The sequence below is a fragment of the Bactrocera dorsalis genome, chromosome 1 (genome assembly GCF_023373825.1).
Source record: "Bactrocera dorsalis isolate Fly_Bdor chromosome 1, ASM2337382v1, whole genome shotgun sequence".
NCBI lineage: Eukaryota > Metazoa > Arthropoda > Insecta > Diptera > Tephritidae > Bactrocera > Bactrocera dorsalis.
The window spans coordinates 106,176,608-106,199,168 of record NC_064303.1 but is presented as its reverse complement, the minus strand read 5'-3'; the positions used below and the strand labels follow the sequence as shown (position 1 = coordinate 106,199,168).

The 22,561-nt window shown below is 36.7% G+C and overlaps 1 protein-coding gene and 1 non-coding gene across 2 annotated transcripts; both read left to right on the top strand.

Annotated features, from left to right (window-relative positions):
- The first annotated feature begins 3,003 nt into the window (after positions 1-3,003).
- Positions 3,004-11,997, top strand: LOC105225122 (protein decapentaplegic). Its single transcript, XM_049455423.1, has 2 exons — positions 3,004-4,577; positions 8,602-11,997. Exons 1-2 carry the CDS (start codon positions 3,149-3,151, stop codon positions 9,486-9,488), a joined length of 2,316 nt encoding a protein of 771 aa, XP_049311380.1. The 5' UTR covers positions 3,004-3,148; the 3' UTR covers positions 9,489-11,997.
- An 8,158-nt stretch (positions 11,998-20,155) lies between these two features.
- Trnay-gua (transfer RNA tyrosine (anticodon GUA)) lies at positions 20,156-20,267 on the top strand. The gene is made up of 2 exons: positions 20,156-20,192; positions 20,232-20,267. It is a non-coding gene; the product is annotated as a tRNA-Tyr (tRNA).
- The last annotated feature ends 2,294 nt before the right edge of the window (positions 20,268-22,561 follow it).

Genomic DNA, 22,561 nt, shown 5'->3' with positions numbered 1-22,561 from the left:
TGTTAGGAAAAACACATTTTTGTCAAAGAAATGCCGCCGACTGCGCTGCTTTCTGCCCGCTCATAAGCAGTTGGAAAATTTTCTTGATAATTTTTATTAATTGTTGTAATTTTGATTGCATATTGCACAGCAAGTTGTGTGTCTGTAGAAACATATGTATGTATGTATGAAGTTCAACTAGACTAGAGAGCACAAATGTGCCTTGGATGGGAAAATTATGAATGCAAAGGTTTTTGATAGTTTCGACTTTTCGATCGATTATTGATAAGAAAGTGATAAAAAAAAAATACAAAAAAAAACAAAAAATAACAAAAAAAAAGAAGAAGAAGCATTAACTACGGTTACACTGCAGCTAAATTAACCTTCACAGGCACATTTCTTATAGGTTAGTTTGTATGGCAGCTATATGCTATAGTAGCCCGATCTGTACCATTTCTTAAGATATTGTTGCCTTTGGTAATCATCTGTACAGAGTTTCGTGAATATGTCTTATCAAATAAAAAAGTTTTCCTTACAAGAACTTGAATTTGATCGGCCAGTTCGTATGGCAGCTATATGTTATAGTGGTCCGATCTGTACAATTTGTTAGAATATTATAGCCTTCCCTTGGACAAAAATATATGCAAAATTTCATGAAGATATCTTCTCCAAAAATTATGTTTTTCATACAAGAATTTTATTTGGATCGATCGGTTTGTATGGCAGCTATATGCTATAGTGGTTCGATCTGAAAATTTTCATCGTAAATTGTAGTTTTGCCTTGGTGAATAATTTCTGTCAAATTTCATGAAGATATCTCGTTAAATAGAAAACTTTTTCATACAAGAATTTTATTTGAAATGCTCAATTCGTATGGCAGCTATAAGTTATAGTGGCTCGATCTAAAAAATTTCATCGGGTATTGTAGCCTTACCTTGCGCAATAATTTTTGCCAAATTTCATGAAGATATGTTGTCAGATAAAAAAGTTTTTCTTACAAGCACTTGATTCTGTTCGTTCCATTTGTATGGCAGCTATAGGTTATAGTGGTCCGTTATCGGCGATTCCGCCAGATAAGCATCTTTTTGGTGAAAAAATAATGTGTGCTTAATTTCACAACGATGTCACAAAAACTAGTGCATATAGATACATTAAAACTCCTCTTAACCGGACGCCCACCATTGCAAATTAATAAGAATTTAAAAACTAAACGTGAACTATAAGTTGTACACAATTTTTTTTGATTAATTTTCAGACATCTTTTGCGTTTATCAGAGCTAATTTGAACGAAATGTTGCTAAACTAGTGTCCGTGTCTGGTCATAAGAACATATTCAAGTCCGGTTAAAGGAATGGGTTTCATACACAAATATTAATGAAAACGTTATCAGAGACAATTTGAATGAAATATTGCCAAAATAGCGTCCTCGTCCAATCATAGGAAGGTATACTTGTCAGGTTAAAAGGAATAGTTTTGTATGAAAATATACAGGAACAAGTTGTCCTCATGAAATTTGTCCAGTTATGGGAGTTGTCCAGCTGTGAGGACTATCCGTATTGGCAAACTTCATTGTATAGACTTTATAGGAACTTCGGCGTTTTTTTCTGTGTGTTACAAGCTGCGTGGCAAGCATATGAATGTATAAAAGTGCTTTAGGTTCGAAAAAATCCTTAGAAAAATGCTTTTAAATAAAAAAGAATATACCCACTATTGAACAAAGGTAGTGAAATAACAAAAGAAGCACTTCAATTACAAAAAATCACTAACAAAATAATCATTCAACTCACACTCACACACCAAGGAGTTTCCAAATTTCGCCCAGCAAAACAATATTTGAAAGTTAATAGTTTAATTCAAGTCTATTGATAGAAATGTAAAGCTGCCTTGATCATTATCCTTGGAAATTCCTAGAATTCTTCTGTTAACTGTAGTAGCAAAATATATATTTTTTTATTAAGGGTATGAGCTCAAAAGCGCGTAATAAACTCATTTATGGCATGAGAACGCCTACCAAAAATATTTGCATCCATAAATATAGACATACACACGCATACATATACAAATATATACCTGAATTCTGGCTATATATTTATATAACAGAAATATATATAAATGTGTGCGTATGAAGAAATATTTATGCATGTATGTATATGTGTGTGTGTGAAAGCAGCGCATAAGCAATGAAAAGGATATGGGCTCTTACGCGAAATCATTCAGCGAATACGCGGAAACATCGCACTACTCGCGCTGTACCTGTTGCATATGCGGCGCTGCACTTGTGTGGGTAAATACGCAGCTGCGCAAGTGCAACAGCGGCAACACGACACAAGCGAGAATTGCATTGCAGCAGGTACCATTCTGCTGCGCGTTTATTGCGAAGGCTTACACGAGTGCTTCTTTATTAGTACGATCGTTGTTATTGCTGTGAGCAGACGTGATGCGCTCTATGTGTGTTTGTGAGTGCAAAGATTTAGAGAGCGGTACAGAGAGTCTCAATGCCTGTATGCTGCGATTTTTTGTATTGGGAGCGTGAGTTAACAGCGAAAAATATTGAGTAAATCCATTTAAAATAAATTTTATATATCCAAAACTCATTGAGTTGGCTGTTGAGTGAGATTTTACACGACTTTGAGTGACTTGAGTGGAATGCTGATTTGAGTGCAGTGTCTGTGAAGTAATTGCTAGTGGCACGCCTCTACCGCAAGTAAGCGCCCATTTTCAGCTAAAAGCGCGCGCTCTCACTCGCGCTCACAGTCGCACTGAGCGTGTCTACACTGCTAGTCAACAAATCGGCGGAGAAACACGAGCGCCACATACACTAACAATAACATTACTACAGTTAAAGCACTCACATTGCGCGTAGTGCACTTGTTCGTTAGCGCTCGCGCTCAAGACTCAAACGCTCAATCACCACTCAGTGCTCACTTACTCACTCATACTAACGAATTTTGACTCAATGCTCTTTCTACTAGCGCATAGAGTTTCCATGCCGTGTATATCTACTTAGTTAGCTAGCAAAGATCGAGTGCCTGGCATTTGCTACTCAACCGTTTTAGTTGTCGTGTCGCTCGCTCGCATTTTTAAATCCGTTTCGAAATCGTTTGTTAACCCTTTGACTAACGTTGAGCAATTTCCATGGTTTTGTATCGTTTCAGAGTTGAAAGCGACCATGCGCGCATGGCTTCTACTCCTCGCAGTGCTGGCGACTTTTCAACCGATCGTTCAAGTTGCTAGCACCGAGGATATTACTTCGAGTTTCATACAGGCGATATCCCCGTCAATAATAGAAGAGGAACTACAACAACAACAGCAGCAGCAAGACTTATTTGAATTGGCGAAGCAACGCGACACGCGTACAATATACAACAACAATAATAATAATAAAAACAATAACAATAGTGCGCAACAATTAGTGGCGGCAAGCAGACAATTAACGGCAATAAGCCCTGTAATCGATATAACTGCGTTATCGGTGACAAAAAGAACACAAAGTGCAACAACAACAACAAAAGCAAAAACAGCGATCGCTACGATCTTTAGCTACAATCGGCGCAGTGATAGTGATAATTATACAAATAACGGTAATCATTTAAATCAATTTAGTGCAAAGGATATTAAAGCAAACGCAAGTGGTGCAACAAACAGTGACGCAACAACAGCAATTGTTGTTGCAGTGCAAGAGAAGAAACAACAAAAATTCAATAAACAAATTACAAAAACAAATCAAAAGCACAACGAAGTGAACGATAAGCATAATAGTTTAATAGAAATTACGCGAAGCAAAAACAACAGCAACAATAACGCAGTGCAAGTGCAACAATTAGCAAATACTAGCGATAAAACGAAAAGCGCGCCAACAACAACAGCAAAAAGTAGTAAAAAGCTTAAAGCAACAACAAGTGCAGTGTTAAGTGAACAAGTGGAAGCGGAAGCGAAAGAAGAAGAAGCAGAAAAAAGCGAAATGGCTATACAGGAGCATAGATTAGCGACAGCGCAGGAGCATAGCAAGCGGCACAGAAATCATAAGAAGCAACAACAACAGCATAGACAGCAGCAACATATGCAACAACAACTACAAGATATGCAACAGCAACACAGCGCGGAACAACACACAGCGTCGGCGCATTTAGCGACGGCGGAGCGCTTGGCCGCTAGTGAGGCCACTACAACGACGCATCTAGAAGCCGCTGAAAAGTTGGCACAAGATGCCAGCCGCGCCGCCAACACTCCCGCTACAAGGACAAGCGCCTCCAGTGACGCATCTACAGCGTCGGTTAGCGACGATTTGGTCGCCAGCGACGACGATGAAGGCGACAGCGAAAGCGATGTCACAGAACCCGCCACATACAGTAATAAGGAGATTATCGGTGAAAAATTGAAACCGGATCCCTCGACGCTAGTCCAAATCGAGAATAGCCTGTTGTCGCTGTTCAATATGAAGAGGCCACCAAAAATTGATCGTTCGAAAATCATCATACCCGAAGCGATGAAACAATTGTACGCGCAAATTATGGGTCACGAATTGGATATGGAGACTATACGTAGACCGAGTATGCTGTCACGTTCGGCGAATACAGTACGAAGTTTTACACATATTGGTGAGTAATGAAGACGTTTATGAAACTTGTTATATATTTATATTTATAAATAGTATATTTTATATTAATTTGGATTTGAGGTGTGCTAATTTGAAAAGTTTTCCAATAGCATAGATTGACACACCGGGAAAATGAGCCTTGACTCTTAGACTTTTGAAATAATTCAAGTAAAATATACACCAGATCACGAAACAGTTTTTGTAGTTTCTGGCGTTCAGCCTTTACTTCTCTTTCTTGACCTTGTGGTAAGCAATGTCTTCTTAAAGACCTTCAACTACTTGATAGAATACGTTCGAAGCTTCGAGAAATCATGAGAACATAGTTATGACTAACTTGTGTCGTTCAGTTAACTTATGGAATTATGACTCATCAACTTCCAGTCTTAGACAAATCGTTGACTATGAAAGTAGTATTATAGTGTGAGAGAAATGATGTCCGTTCTAGGGTATTAAAAAGACTTATATCTACTCTATTGAAATTATAAACAAATTAGCTTGTCTGGGTAATAATTTTAAAGTGTTCTGTCCAATTTTCATACAATTTATATGCTGCTACTAAACTTCCTATTTCTGTACAAAAATTGGTAATTATGCTATAATATGTACATAGGGCCTTAAAGATCATTATTTCATACTCTTCTTCTCATTAATTTATTTTTATTACTTATATTTTGTTTTTTTTTTTTGTTTTTTGAATTCAAAATTTATATTTGTTGCAGCCCCACAAAGTGCTCACTTATAAACTAGCAGCTTATATCAAAACTTTTTTGAAGGTTTAGTATAATTTAAATGGTTCTATGCTACGATAATAAAACTTATGATTATCTTGTCGAAGATTGGCCCCAAAGTTATAGTATTTTGCTGTCAAATATCAAAAGAACATGCAGAGCTCCAAATTCGGTTAATTAACGACTTCAAAATAGTGCAAAAATGAGGCCGCTAGCAATATTTTTATTGCTTTTCACTTGCTGTTAAAGTTTTAACAAGTTTATTTTCAAAAATGTTTACATTTTTTTTAATTGTTATTAAAGTTTTAACTAATAACTTTCAAGAACTTAAAGCAATTGATTTTTTGAAACTCGTAATATGTTTAGATAATTTTTTTCGGTTTTTGCGTGTGAAAAGTTTTATTATTCTGTTATCATATAGCAAAAGAACGCTAAGAATATCAACTTCGGTTAATTATTAGGTTAATAATTCGGTTATTATTTAGTTAGTAATTCGGTTAATTAACCCACTTAAGTTAAATTTATATAGAGATAAAAAATGAGGCCTATAACAACAGTTTAAAATTTAGAGACAAATTTCAGTATTATTGGGAAACAGATTATGAAATTATTTTGGTCATAAAAACAGTTTTTGGTAGAAAAAAATTTCCCGATTACACTACTCAACAAATCTGAAAAAAAAATTTAGTATCAAGAAGTTTCTCGGTGACACTACTCAACAAATCTGATAGAAACATTTTTTAGTATCAAATTTGGTTAATTATTCTGTTATTTAACCCACTTAAGTTAATTTATAGTATAAAGCAAAAAAAACCTATAGCAACCATTTAATAGACAAATTTCATTATTATTGAAAAACAGTTTATGAAACTATTTTGGTTATCATAAAAGTTTTTCGGCAGCAAAAAGTTTCCGTTTACACTACTCAATAAATCTGAAGGAAGAAACAGTCTCTAGTAACACTGTAGCAAAATGACTGTAAACTAGTGTAATTTATTTCGTCTCAGAAGACAAACTGGATAATTGGATATAATTTTGAAAAATTTTTCCCCATACGTATATAATTTTTCAAATGATTTTAATCTCAAATTAGAAAAACCAAGTTCAATGTTCTTAAAGGCACCCGTATGTACGCATATCGTCACCTAAAATGCAGTATCAACAAAAAAATCGAAGTTGAGTTTTTTATTGCTTACCATGCACCACATCATATTAGATATTTGTAGCATAAAATTTTCAGTTGACGCTGTCAGATATAACAAAATTATAACCAATATATAACCATTTTATAACCAAAACTCAATTTTTTTCAATAAGAGGCGTTTCCATTATATCGTTTTTCCTTCACCTATATACTTCTTTTTTTATTTTTTTATTTATTATGTAATTGCATAACTCGCTGACTTCCAATGACGAAAATGGCAACAGTTCTCCAGCGATTTCCATTACGATATGCGATAAAAAATCACAGCTCTAAAATATATTAAAAGCAAAATCAGTATATTCAATGCACTTTCAGCAAGTTGCAAGGCATCTCTCATGCAACACACTCGATTTCAGCAGACCATTTGTGCCACAATCTAACGAGGCCACTTCAAGTACCTTTTATTTGGGTGATTTATGTGAAGAGCAGCACCTTCACAACGCGAATGCCGCATTGTTTTGCGCGCAATGACCTTGAAATCGATTCAATGGAAATGTGTTAAGCCACACAAATACATGCACATATACCATTTACATATATGTACATATAGTATAGAGCATAATACAAAGCACTTGTTCTGCAGCACAATTTAACTAATAACAATTATTACAAAGCATATTTGCGAAGACGAAAGCAAACGCTACAGATTTCAGTTTTCAGATTACAAACAGCCTGAAATGGCTCGAGTCACAGACACAGACCGTTAGGCCCACCACCAAAATAGCCGCTTACCTGTTGTCTTGGTGCGAAACGCAAGTGCAACGTGCAACACAGCAACAAAAACCAGGGAGCAGAGCGGAGATATAAAGGTGCACAGAGCAAATACTTTGTGTAACATGTTCGTGCATGCATGTATGTGTGCGTGTATTATGCACGGGGCGATCCTTTCATTTACCGCTTAATGCAAAATCCTTAAAATCCTACTGTGCATTCGAGTGCTTGACCATTGTGCCGATACCGCCGCGGTACTTGAGTGTCTCTGCGAAAGGTGTTTGTAACAAATTCCAGCAGCGTTTGTTACCTATGGCGGATTCCCGCTTAGATTTCAAGTACTGCGAATAATATGTTATTGTTCGTATTGCTTTAGTCGGCGGCGGCGTTGACTGCAGCGGCGTCGACGGGGGTTGCCAACGCGCAGTGCATTTGCAGTCGGTACGGCAGACTGTGGGAATGTGTGAATTTAATTGTTTTGAGTGTTTGACTCACCAGCTGCGGAGTGTGACGTAAAGTGCTCGATATGGTGGCAATTGCAGTGATGCCATATTATTCGAATGGATTTTATGTCTGATTTGAAGTGAAGATTGCGCAAACTGAGCTCGTTTACTAATGTCCAATTCGATGGAACCGAATTAGACTCCCTGCCTTTTATGCAGAAAACTCTAAGTTGTTCAAGTCTATCGAGAGCATAAAGTTTTCATTATTTTTTCGAGGTCTAAATGATCTGAACGATCTAAAATATTAATTTCAATCGAGCGTTTGGAGTTCTCGTTGATCTTTCGAAGTCTAACCGATCTCAAAGCTCTAAAATAATAACTGTTATCGAGAGCTTGGAGTTCTCGTTGATTTTTCGGAATCTAACTGAAGGCAGTTTTGTGAAAAAAAAATCTAATCTCAAACCTTTGTTTCAAGAGCAAACATAAAGATCAACTTGAGGAGTAAACGATTGCTTACAAGGAAAAGGAGTTCCTCATTTTATATAGTAATCTCCAAATGATTAATTTTTTATCAAGAGCTTGGAGTTCACTTGATTTTTCGAAGTCTAACCGAACGCAGTTTTGTGAAAAGAATTTAGCCTCAAACATTTGTTTCAAGAGCAACCGTTAGGATCGACTTGAGAACGGACCTTTCCGTGCAGAGTCGGGTCTAAGTAACCGGAACGGACGCGGATTTTTATCCGAACAAGAACTGTCAACTCGGGACTGTTTGGAACGAAATCAAAAATGGGTTACTATTTTTTCTTCGAAAATCATTAGGCTTCGAATTTTACCCTCAAAAAAATATTATTTCAGATTAAACTATTTGTAAGCTATGCAACCCTTTCAAAATTCTGTAACTAACTAATTCCCGTCTTCTTTTCTCTCTTCCCTTTTCAGAAAGTAAAATTGACGATCGATTTCCGCATCATCATCGGTTTCGCTTGTACTTCAACGTGAAGAGCATACCCACCGAGGAGAAGTTGCGCGCTGCCGATCTGCAGCTATCACGTGAAGCCATCAGCGATGCAGTGCTTAGCGAGCGTCTCGCGAATCGAACAAGCTATCAAGTGCTCGTCTACGACATCACACGAGTGGGTGTGCGCGGCAAGCGTGAGCCCAGCTATAAGCTGTTGGACAACAAATTGGTGCATTTGAATAGTACCGATACAGTGAGTCTCGACGTACAGCGTGCGGTGGATCGGTGGTTGGCGACACCGAAAAAGAATTACGGGCTGCTGATCGAAGTGCGAACGTTGCGTACACTCAAACCGGCGCCACATCAACATGTACGACTGCGACGCAGTGTCGACGAGCCGCACGATAGTTGGCAACATAAACAACCAGTGCTCTACGCGTACACCGACGATGGCAAACATCGTATGCGTTCGGCGCGTGATGCAACAACCAGCTCGTCGCGTTCAAAGCGTGCCGGTCATCATCGACGGGCGCATCGTAGGAAAAATAGTGATGAGATATGTCGACGACATTCGCTGTATGTGGATTTTGCGGATGTCGGCTGGAGTGATTGGATTGTGGCACCGCCGGGCTATGATGCGTTCTACTGTCAGGGCAAATGTCCGTTTCCGCTGGCCGAACATTTGAATTCGACAAATCATGCGGTCGTGCAAACCTTAGTCAATAATCTCAATCCGGGAAAGGTACCAAAGGCCTGCTGTGTGCCAACACAGTTGGAGGGCATATCGATGCTCTATTTGAATGATCAGAATACCGTTGTGCTTAAGAACTATCAGGATATGACGGTGGTCGGCTGTGGGTGTCGGTAATAAGGCGCTAATGTGAAAGCAACAAAGCAAGAAAACAACAAGTTAACAAAACAGCAATAACAGTAAAAGAAAATACAATGCTCGAAACGACGAAGAAGGCAACAGAAAAGCAACCAGACGGATAACTGTTGATATTCGCTAAAAACGAAATCACAAACGAATGCAAAATAAACCAGAAGCCAAACCAATGTCGTCGATAGCGTATTACGAATACATCGACCAAAAAAAGATGTGTCCGAAAACGACCAGTGTATGTGTGTGGGTGCGTGTTCGTGTTCGTGTGCGTCGAGTCATACGCCGACTGACAGCTAAAAGAGAAAACGAGACAACGCCAACGTGTATATGAATTGGTAGACGTCAATTCGTTAATAGCACGACGTGTGTGTAAATGGAACGAGTGCGTGAGAGAGCGAGAGCGCAAAAGTAGTTGACGATTAGCCGCTATGCTCTTACCAAAGGACGAAAGGTCAGAGTTCACGCAAGCAGCGGATAGCACATCGCTCATTTTCTGTCTTTCTCTCTCTCTCTCTTGCACAAACACGAGCGCACACGCATCGGGAGCGCAGACGCGAGAGCATTAAATGCTGGGTTTCAAGCCGCTTCACGCTTTAATAAGTTTAAATTTTATTAAACGAAATGCAAACAAAATGGACTGAATATATGAATTTTAAGTATACATTTTAGACTTTATTTCTTAAAATAGAGCAAGTTAATAAGTGAAACATTAGCAAAGCACAGCGCAAGGCTGAAGAAGTTAACAGACAGTTGCAAGCGCGCGCAACACCAAAACGATTGTCACAATTGACAGCCAGGCTGCCAAGACGTTCGACAGTTCGGTTAGAGAGAGCGCGCGCGCACTCAGCGCCGCAGAGCAGCAGACACTTCGTGATCGCACAAATAGCACGGCAGGGACGACGCGCTGCGCGTGAAAGCCAGAAGAATTTGTGAAAAAACAACGTAAGGCAGCGCGCGCAGGAGTTAGAAAATGAGCGCATGCATTTATGTACTCAAAAACATATTGTATACATATAAACATTGTATATGGTGTAGTATATGCCATGCCTGAAACACTTGCATCACCGCCACCAACGCGCGCCCTACGTAGCATCAACGCCGCCACCGCCGCCGCATCACTACAGCTATTTCCACGGCGCTGCTGGGCACTTAATGCCAGCCGCTTACTACGCAACGTAGCGCGTTGCCAACTATTATGTACTTTGTTGGCGTAAATGTCCGAAAACAAGCTCTGCGCAGACGCAACTGAGCTAGCTAGCTGAGGTGTAAAGAACCATTTGTACAGTAGTGTTAGAAAAAAGCAAAATATTTTTATTATTAATTTTAAATAAATTAATTAAAATTAATAAATGTCTTGTTAATAGTTTTTATTTTTTAAAAATGTACCATGTAATATGTGTAAAGCGCAAAAATAGCATTTGTTTTATATATTTTTATTATTATTATTTTTTTTTCGTTTTTTCTTTGTTTTACAATCGAATTGTGTCATTCGTAGTCACTGTAGCTGATGTACAGTTGAATAGGCGAGTCAGAAGCGAAGATGTGAATAAATTATTCAAATTGATATTGGGAAAAAGTGCTTTTATTAAACAAAATTCCATAGAAAATTATACGACTTGCGCTTTCTTTCGAACGAAGAGAGCACGCAAGTGCATAACGCCAAGCAACGCTCTTTGTATATACATATATACATTATATATATATATGTTTGTATGAAAATTCTAATTGATTAAAGTTTATGTAGAAAACAAAGCACAACAAGAGCAACAACAACAACTTTATGTTGTGGCGGCTGCCGCACGGCGTGGCACGCGGTCAGTTGCCCGCTGTAGCCGCTCACCGTTTGGCATCGTAGGCCTCGATTATAATGCATTACTGACCTATACTACTTATTATTACATACTTATGTTAATGTATATGTATATTATTTTTAAATTTAAGTTTTTTAGCAGTTTTTTTGTAATTTTATTCAAATTGTTTGTGCAGTTGTGTGACGAATATGTTGATACTATTTTTAAATGAAAAATTATGCATAACTATTTTGTAAAGTGTTTTTTCTACTATCGATTTATATACTATATATATGTATGTATGTATATATACATATTATGTATGCATAAGTGTATGTGTATGTTTTCCTAAACAATTTTGCAATCATAAAACAAGTTATTATACTATAAATATATATAAATTTTATTATATATAAATATATAGAATTTTTGTTTCAAGTATACTATATAAACTACGATAAATATATATATATATGTGTATGTATGTAGTAGCTTTTAACAATAATTATTTTTAAGTGGAAAAAATACTGAAAATTATGATGAAATGTTATAAACAACACTCACACACACTTACACACACACAAAGCAACATAAATAAACAAACACACATTTTTATTTATTTATAAATATATTTGAGAACAAAAAGAAAACGCAACGAAAGAAAGAAAAAAATATAAAACAAAATTTTTTATACAAAAAATAAATATGTGCACTTGGTTTTTATTTACTGGTGATGAAGTTGATGGTGGAGATGTGAAGTTTTGAGGTAAATGTTCGGAAATAAAAAAAATGTTTGACAAATACTTTCAAATTCTTAAAATTATTGGACCAGCTCTCAAGTTTTGATAAAAAAAAATTAAAAAAAAAAAAAACAATTAATAAAGTTAAAAAACAAAAAAACGTTAATTTTTGGCAGCCATATGTTACAGGCAACCGATTTGAACAATTTCTTCGAAGATTGTATTCTAATCTTAACAATATGTGCTATCCTAGCAATGCTTTGGATAATAGTTTGCCTAAAACTTCATGAAGATACCCTGACAAACAAAAGAGTTTTCAAACAAGGACTATAGTTTGATCGTTCAGTTTGTATGACGGCTATATGCTACAGTATTCCAACTACAACTATTTTTCCAGAGAATGTAGCGATGCTCTTTATCACAATCTCTGCCAAATTTCTTAAAGATACCTCGTCAAATGGAAAAGTTTTCAGTACAGGCATTTGATGCCGATCGTTCAGTTTGTATGGTAGCTATAATCTATAGTACTCCGATCAGAATAATTTCTACACAGATTGTAACGACAACTTAGATAATAATCTGTGTCAAATGTCGTGAAGATAACTTGACAAATAAAAAGTTTTCCTTACATGAGTTTGAGTTCCATAGGCCTGTTTGTATCCCAGCTATAGGTCTGGGTAAGCCTGAGCTCAGGTTATTGCCGAGATCATAGCTGGAGAATAGTGGACGGCCTTGGCTAAGTAGGTTAGCTGCGCAGAGTAATACGCAGCCCTCGAACCTACCCACGAGAGAGAAGCAATAAAGCGATTAGGGGATCGAGGTCAGTAAAATTCTGACTATGGTGTACTGGACTGATGAGATCAGTAATCTGACATCTTACAGAAATGGCGGGCAGACTACTACTGTTCTCACCTTCGTCTCGTTAAAATCCTGGCAGGTCTTCAAGTTCAATGCACGTAGCCATAAGTTTTTGGCAGTACAGGTTCAGCTGAGATGAGCTCTTGCTTCGTGTCGAACCTGGATCTGAGCATAAGCTCCCATACGGACTTGTGCCAATCCTCGTCTGGTCTCTCTGCTAGCATAGATAACCACGGCGTTTATAAAGGCCAACTGTTACAACGTGCGGAGACAGCGGCTTAAAGCGAAGACCCACTAGAACCAAAATGAACATACCGCAACAACAACAAAAACCCCAACAGAAGGAATAACAAAATAAAGTTGGTCAAGACGAGGAATGCGGGACCGTCTTCTGTAGATGTAGTAGGATACTTAGATACTCACACCATCACTTACAAACAAGTCGACAAAACTGGAGAAAAGATAGCCTCAAGTAAAACTCCGGCCACACAAGCACCATCAACAAAACAAAGTGAAGGAAAGAGCACCCCAGTTGCCACTACAGAAGGACCTCGAAACTCACCGAATCAAGAGTACATTATCCAAATAAGGCGGGCAGAAGAGAAAACTCTAGAAAAATGCAAGGGTATCGTTTAAATTATAAGGACGGCGATGGCGAAACAGAAAGAGGTCATCGCGGATGTTAAGAACGAAACAGGTCAATTTCTTGTAAAAAAAAAACTGTTTTGTACAAAATTTTAGACTGATCTCTCAAAAACGGAGTGGAATAGCTTGGACTTGCAAAGCTGAGCTTCGAAAGAAATTTCAAAATGCTTATATATGGAGCAGATCGGCATTGCGCCGTCTTCTTGCGGTTTACTACTGGACAGGTCGTCTCGTGCAAACTTCGATGATCGACACTTAGTAATTGTGTGGTCGAAATATGCCACTGGACCTGAGCAGATTTTGAGATCTTTGTTCTTAGTCAAATTCATCATTCCTTTGTTGTAAAACTTTCAAACGGCCTCTGTCCGTTGGTCCTTTATGCCTTGCTCAGTATTTTTAATGATTCCGCTTTTCAGATGCCTTAACGTCTTCGATCTCATTCCTTTATTTATCTATTCAGTCCTATGATAAGCTCAAGGTGCTTTGTCGGATTTAAGTTCATCTTTATTAGTTTTTCGAAACTTAAAAGGCTTTTTGTCTGAAAGTGAAAACATCGTCTCGGAGCTCAGCCTCCGTAATCTACATTGACGTCACTAAACTCTTTCCATACGACTATGATTCGTTAGGAAAATTTAGGACTTAGTGTGCAATACGGTACACTTTTAACAGAAACTTTTTATGGCAGGCAGGTTTCAGGTCCAGAAGTATTTTTCGACTGGTATTAGGTTTTGTCGAGAAATGCTTGTAATTATTTGCTTTAAAAACTGGGAAGCGGCAAAGATGGATAAACGAAAAGAGGAAGGAAACTATTTACTCAGTACATCACACAGTACATTTGTAATTTCAAGAGACAGTCCACAGTCTCAGTAGAGATTTATGTTATCATTTATTTTCTTATACCCAAGTATATTATGCTCTGTGTAATATAGTGACGAATCGAACAGGTAACTGGTATAAATCCAAAATACTGGTATAATTAACGCGATGTTGAATAAAAAATAAGGTGGAGAGGATACAATAGAAAGATGTTGATTTCGGCGCCCTAATATAGGCTATAATTAAGCACATGCGGTAGCCACATGAATCGATAAAAATTATTTTAATAAAAGTGAGAGCAAATATCACCAATACCAACCCTCTCTTGGATCAATTGCTAAGGTCTCACATTCAAAAGAATCATTAAAATGTTGAGTGCATAGGAATTTTGTCTTGCATATTACATAACATATAGATGTGAATATATATAAGTACCTACTTACCTTTAAAAACCCTTTAGCCACACAGCTTGGGTATTTCCTTGCCTTCATTTCCGGCTCAAAATATTTTCAAAACCCCAACACTCGCGTCCAGTCATACACACATAACTGAAAGCTGAAAAATAAAGAAAAATAACAAGGGAAATCAATTACATGCGTACTTCCATTAACAAGTTACAAAATTACAAGACAAAACTGCGAGATAAAATAATTATTGCTTACAGGAAAACAAAAAAAAACAACAACAGCAACAGTAAATGAGAGTCATTGGGAGCATGGAAATGGATGAAGGGCAACAAGGAAGCCACACTTTGCTTGCCCACTTAAATATTGATATTCAATACACTCGAGAAGATCAATTGATTGGCGAACAAAGGAGCAGCAGAATGAGAAGTGCAACCGTTTCGGGCGATGAAACAACACGCCGGTGAACGCTGCCGGCCCAACTGAGCAGCAGCAGGAGCAAATGTAACACCCAAAGCAGCAGCGGTGGCAGCAACAGCAGTGGCGTTGATGGCAGCGCCCATTCATATTCATTCAATAAAATTACACAAAAACTCCCAAGTCAAGACGGTGACTTGCACTAAGTTAAGCACATTTGTGTGAAAGATATGAGATACCCAGATAGGAGAGATGCTCGTCAGTCAACAACAGCATGATGAATATCGTTAAAATATGGATAAAAGATGATCTGCGCAATGTGTTTTGTTCGGCCACTTCACCGTCGCAATGGACCGACAGCAAGGCAAAGCGAAGTGCATAAATGTGTCAGTAATGGAACGCGACGGAATGACCAGCAAGTTGAGGCCAGCACGCCAGATGTACGGTTGGGCGGAAGAAGGACTGTTACTGTTTGCGAGACAACTGACTTTCGACAGTTTAATTGAAGTGAAACATCAATACGCAGCTCCATAAATATCAGCGAACAGATTGTTTCATTGTGCGGCTGCTTTTTATGATGTATTGTATGCTCCTGAACTTTGCAACTGGAATTAGGTCCTTAAACGGTAGCAATAGTGGTAACGCCAAGTTTTAAGCCAACAGTTGTGAGATTGCAGTGTTAAAAATAGTTGCATATGAGACTCAATGAAAGCATTGCTTGAGCATAAAATCAAGGACTAGTAAGATTAGTGAGTTATACAGATGCCGTTATATTTGAAATGAGTAGTTTCAATTTGGGACAAAGCTCTGCTGTATAAAGCTTCTTCTATTGCCCTCAAGTTAAAAATCCATTACGTTATTATTGAGTTCAAATGCAAGATACTTTGTAAAAAAATGTGCGCCTTATTGATCATGTTCGAAAGCAGTTTTATAATTCGAAAATTTACGAATTTACGATTTCTAGATTTCAAGACTTATCAAATTACTTTTACAATATCTTTTGTTTCTGGTTCGACAGTTTCTTTCGAACCTAGTTTGAAGAAAATTTGCCCATTTAGCAGCTTTCCACTTCGAAATTTTACGAAAATGTTTTTTTTTCAATTTTTGTTTGTTTCAGTTAGAAATTTTTCGAAACTACTTCGACTTCGAATATTTACGAATATACATTTTTGAGCATACAAAATACTTAGTTAAAGATAATTTGAGCAATTATTTTACGTATTCGAAAGTAGCTTTACAGTTATATAAATTTAAAAAATACATAGTTTTTCGATTTCGAAAATATACAAAAATATTTTATCGATTTCGAAAATTTGCAAAACTACTTTTTCGATTTTTATTGTTCTAAGTTTGAAAGTTCTCGAAACTATTTTTCGAGTTCGAAAATTTTCGAACAGGAATTTTTGAGAATACCAAATACGTCGTCAAAGATTATTTGAGTAATTATTTTACGTGTTCGAAAATAGTTTTACTGTTATGAAAATAACTGTTAATAAAATATTTTTTCTACGTCGAATATTAGCGAAACAACTTTTTGGATTTTTGTTGTTTTTAGTTCGAAATTTTTCGAAACTAGTTTTCGAAGCCGAAAACTTACGAATATACATTTTTCAGAATACAAGAAATAAAAATTAATAGAGATACTCTGCACAATTATTTTTCGTGCTCGAAGGCAGTCTTCCGGTTCGAAAATGTATAAAAATATTTTTTTCGAATTCGAAAATTTGTCTTTTTCAACTTTTGCTGTTACAACTATTTAGAAACCAATTTTCAATTTCGAAAATTTTAACACATATTTTTTGAGAATACAAAATACTTTGTAAGAAATAATTTGACCAATTACTTTCGTATTCGAAGGTAGCATTACGGTTACTTAAATTTACGAAACATTTTTAAGATTTCACAAATTTACGAAAATATTTTATCGATTTCGAAATTTTGCGAAATTACTTCTCCGATTCTTATTGCTGTCAGTTCGAGTTTTTTCATAACTATTTTTCATTTTTCGAGTTCGAAAATTTACTAATAAACATTTTTGAGAATACAAGATTTATACATTAATAGAGGTAGCCTGCGCAATTGAAATTTTATACAAATATGATTTTCCAGTTCGAAATTTTCCTTTTTCGAATTTTTTCATTTTTCGAGTTCGAAAATTTACTAATAAACATTTTTGAGAATACAAGATTTATACATTAATAGAGGTAGCCTGCGCAATTGAAATTTTATACAAATATGTTTTCCAAGTTCGAAATTTTCCTTTTTCGATTTTTTTTCAGTTCGCATTATTTCGAAACTATTTTTCGAGTTCGAAAATTTTAATAATTTATTTTTTGAATGCTATCAACAGTATATGAGTTCAAATATATGCTAACTTATACTTGAGTTCGAAAATGGAAAGTATTTAATTTTAACAAAAATAATATAATATCACACAATACAAGTTATCAGTCTGTATAAACCGAAATAAAAAATTAGAAAATTAAACGAAAAAATGAATGAAACGACATGATAATAACTTACAACTTTAACAAGACACACACGACTTCGAAGTCAAGTCAAGTACATTTGTGCATAGGCACGCATACAACACTCTAAATTATCCACAACGAATTCGTGCGCTCTGATGAAAATCAAGAATTTTCCACTAAAAGTAGACAAATATATAACATTTTACCAAATTGTTAGCGCCAGCAGTCAAGCGTGCAAAGTAAACGAAAAAAAGAACAGAGAAGCGGAAATCAACTGACGCACTACAACAAAGCGCATTCACACACGCACACACATGCATATATTCAATGTGTTAGTGTGAAAGGGGCTTTTGCTAAGTCGTGCCACAGGTGAATAGCGCCATTTCGGCTAAGAACGGTGAGGTTAAGTTAAGTTAAGCTAAGCTGGCATGTTTGTAGTTGTAGTTGCGTTGATGCTGCGAAGATGAATTGAAAAATGATCACGCATAAAATGTGTTTAAATACGGCAAACACTAATTTTAGGTATGTAGGGGTGTATGTATTTATATATATGTATGTATATGCCTGTATGTATGTAAGTATGTATGCATATATGTATACATATATCTCATGTTAGTACACACGATTTCTTATGATATCAAGTAATTATCCCAAAGCTGTCAGTTATTTCGGTTACACATACACTTGCACCTACAGACATACATATATGTATATTTGTATGCGTGTGTGGCGCTTAACCTGCATGCATCGCCGCGCAAGCGCATTTAATTCACAGCCTCAAATTGCATTGTGTGCGTGTACCTTTTTCTCACTGAAATAAATAAATGTTTGTTAATCATTAATGTTGTTGTTGTTGTTCTTGTTGTATTTTTTCTTTTTACTGCCTGTGAGTTGTGCCTTTTTGTTTTTGATTCTCCAAAAATACCCACATCTAACTGAATCTTTGGCGGTAATTGTTGCCGCTGTTGTATTAATGTTGTTGTTGCTTTATTGCTGTTATAAACGTCCTAATTGGTGTGTCAAATCGGTGTTCATTTTTTAAATTCTACTTTACATGGCGCTAAGGCTGCACAAGTTAAATAAACAGCGCATAAAAACAATAAGAGAGTAGGAAAAATCAACAGGAAAACATGTTGCAACTGCTGTCGGCGGCGGCACACGCTTATCAACGGTTTATGATGACCCTGTAGGAAATAAATGATACAATTGCCTATTTGCTAGGAGCTTGAAAGAACAGTATATTTCAGAGATTTATGAAATTTTAAAATTTCGAGTTCGAAATTTTTCGAAATTATATTTTCGAGTTCGAAAACTTAAAAAATGCTAAATTTTCGAAATTACATTGTCGTGTTCGAAAACTTAACAATTGAAAGCTTTCCGAAATTATATCTGCGAGTTCGAAAACTTAAAAATTTTCATTTGAGAATCGAAAATAGATTTTAGTTTTAAAATAATATTTTATCGATTTTTATTTATTAGGATTTCAACTTCTATCCACATAGAGTTTTAAAATTTCGAGTTCCAATGTGTCCGAAATTATACTTTCGAGTTCGAAAACTTAAAAATTACTAAATTTTTTAAATTACATTTTCGAGTTCGAAAACTTAAAAATTGCAAACTTTTCGAAATTAACTTAAGAATCGAAAGTAGTTATTCAGCTTTAAAATAATATTTGTCGATTTCAAAAATTTGCGAAATAACTTTTTCAATTTTTATTGTTGGTAGTTCGAAATTTCTTAAAAATATTTTTCGAGTTCGAAAATTTGCCAACCTCTATTTTATCTATAGCTTTCGGATCATGTTATGTGGTGGCTTTCGACTCCCATACTCTTGATTTAACTCCCAAAATAAACTGTTATGTTAATTTAATATACAACAAGCCGAAATTAGACGGGCGGAGAGCAAAAGTCGATCAGATCCTGATTCCTACTGGCTTCTTTTGTAACTATTTTCAGTGGAAGCGCCTCAATTCATATATTTGACAAGGTAATATACATATATAAGATATGTACCAAAGGTAACAGGCATCTGCATGTCAATGCTGGCGGTCTCATGCCTTCCGCGCCCACCGCTGTGCCGCAAAACCTTTCTCAAGCCATCGCTCACTTAACCGCTGGCTTATCTCGATGCACATTACTCGTAATTTTGTTGCTTTACTTAAGCGGCCGCTAGACCGCTGCATTACTCTACGCTGCCGTGCTAATTGTCTTTATGAATTTATTTCATTTATACTCCCATACATATGTGTATGTGTGTAGGAATGCATGTGCTTTTGTTATTGTAGTGGCGCTAACACAGCCAATGCCGCACAATGCTAACATTTCACTGATAAGACGCTTGTACCTCATACCTGCTTTTTTCTTCAAATTTTGCCCGCCATCTGCACGACCGACACCACAGTTGCTTGATGTCTCACGCACACACGTACATGCACGTATGTATTCATTATTGAAATCAATTCAATCGCAATCGATTGTTTGGTTTTCGCTGTTTTCGTAGCGAAATGCATCGCCTTCGATAGCTCAGTTGGTAGAGCGGTGGACTGTAGTTGAATAACGGCTTGTGAGCGCAATGCTTGAAAGCAGAAATCCATAGGTCGCTGGTTCAAATCCGGCTCGAAGGAATTTACTTATAACTTTTTTGTTATACTATTTTATTGTCATATATTAGTTTAATTAATTAGAGTATTAACTCCAAATATCCCACTGATAAAATCCGAATCGGACTGACGGAATCCTCAATATTGGTTAATATCTACAATAAGCTCTTTTTAAGCCATACAAGTATATCAATGCTTAACACAATTTTTCATACACTTGTTATAACCTCGACTGGGATCGTCGTATTGTTGGACAGTTTCGATGTCATAACCACCGACTTGTCATCAGAAATTACGCGTTTTTCCCAGTTCCATATATTTTCGTACAAAAGCATTTCAGCGACATTTTCAATGGCTTCCTTAATTCTATCCTCCATCAACTGTATCACTGAAAACTTGTACCAATGCTTCGCAGAGACTACTCTTGGAGACTGTTTCCCCATTCAAATACTAACGAGGGATATATAAACGGGAAGAAGTTTCTCGAGAAGAGGCACATTAAGTTTTTTCACCGATGGTTCGAAACGAGGTTGGTAGGTCAGTCTTACATAAGGAGCTCTTCGTAATCTTAACTTTAGGTTATCGGAACACTGTAGTCCATGCAGAAACTGGCTGCCATTAAAATGGCATTAGTCTTACCCTTAGCAAAGTTCATTTTACTATAGTATAGTAAATAGTAATTCCTACCATAAGGTTGAAAATCCAGTCGGACGCAAATTGTCAAACCTGCACTTTCTCCTCTATTCTTTAGCTTTTGGAAGACTGACGTTAAAACATCTTTGCTATCAGACCTTTGGCGAATCACTAGACATGGCCGAAACTGGCATTAGCCGCTTCAACAAATTTGTGATCGGCTCAAAGCGCTTCGCTAATTCATTAGGGTCTCTATAAACAATTTTATGGCAGTTTTAGGTACCATAAGGTACCGGCAGTACAAGCTGTCTAGGAGAGATTTTTGTTGCATCGTCCGCTTAACTTAACCTAACAGTCAACGATTCCGTAACCGCGATGCCATTGGAAACACAAACATTCCAGCCAACACACTGTTAAATTTTTTCTCATGATAAAAATCGCCAGACAAACTGCTCACCTAGTGAAAAAAAAACGCGAAACCCTTGCCGCTAGGTTGCCGGTAGGTGATGAAGTTCAAATTTAATTATGCTAATTTAGGATTTTTTTTCGGAGTCAAATTTGATCTTGTGTGCGTATCTAAACTTTAAAGCCTTCATCTGACTAAAATCTCTTAAATATTTCATACTAAAAACAACGTTCAAAAACCTCAAAAAAATTTCAAAATTTTTCAAATAATTAATAAGTACTTTTAGACCCGGAGCCGGAAGTTTATTAAAAACACACAAGAAAGTATGAATGTGCACACACATAGGTGTCTTCAGAAAATCAAGAAAACAAGTTAAGGCATTTTTGTAATGTCATCTCCGCTTAGAGTAGCCAGCGCGCAGGCCGCAACTAAGTACTAAAGAGTCTACCAACGCGCATGACTCATGACTTTGTCTCGTGGGTCAGTACGTAAAATAGATTTACCGATAATTTGCTATGCTTATACGAAATTAGTCAATAAAATGACGCACTAATTGATGGCGATGCATATCAACAACAAAAAAAATATCAAAAAATAATGAGCAACCAAATAACGTCATCACTTCAGGCGCAGAGGCGAGGTACGCGTCAAGCTGCTGCCGCTAAAGTGACGCAACACTTAACCGAGTGGCATAGGATGGTATAGGATGCGGCTGGTGCTAAAGTGCTCACTGGAAGTGGCTAATCGCTGGGCAGCAGCTGAATGATAAGGGACCGCACAGGAAATCCATTTCAAAAATGTGACGCTTACGTCGAAGAGCAAAGATTACTCTATTTTTAAAAGCCGAAGCATTCCAAAAATGAAAAGTCGAAAAATAAAATAAAAGACAACAGAAAAAATATTGGTAAAACAGGAAACACAAAATAATTGAAAGCCATCAGATGAGTCAGTAGAGTGAAGGCCACGACACCAACAACTATCAACCGAAACAATACAAATCAACGAAACAACAAAAACACTAATATAAAGCAATAAAATATTTAATGAACGAAACAAAAAAAACGGTTTATTGAACGCACCGCATTACAGCGAAGCAATAACAACAACCGGCCGGCTGAACGGTTAGCGCCGGTCCAAATCCGGCTGTGCCGCATGCGTGAGTGACATTCACATTGATAAGAGCTACACGATTTGCTCCAGCGCATGCACGAAAAGAGATGCCACTCGCTGAGTGATAAGCAGCACAACAACAAAAAATTACTAACAAAAAATATATAAA

Bases quoted from the DNA above. Each gene is read 5' to 3' on its own strand.
- LOC105225122 (XM_049455423.1), top strand. From the start codon at position 3,149: ATGCGCGCATGGCTTCTACTCCTCGCAGTGCTGGCGACTTTTCAACCG. The intron at 4,578-8,601 runs GTGAGTAATGAA...TTCCCTTTTCAG, and splicing joins ACGAAGTTTTACACATATTG to AAAGTAAAATTGACGATCGA.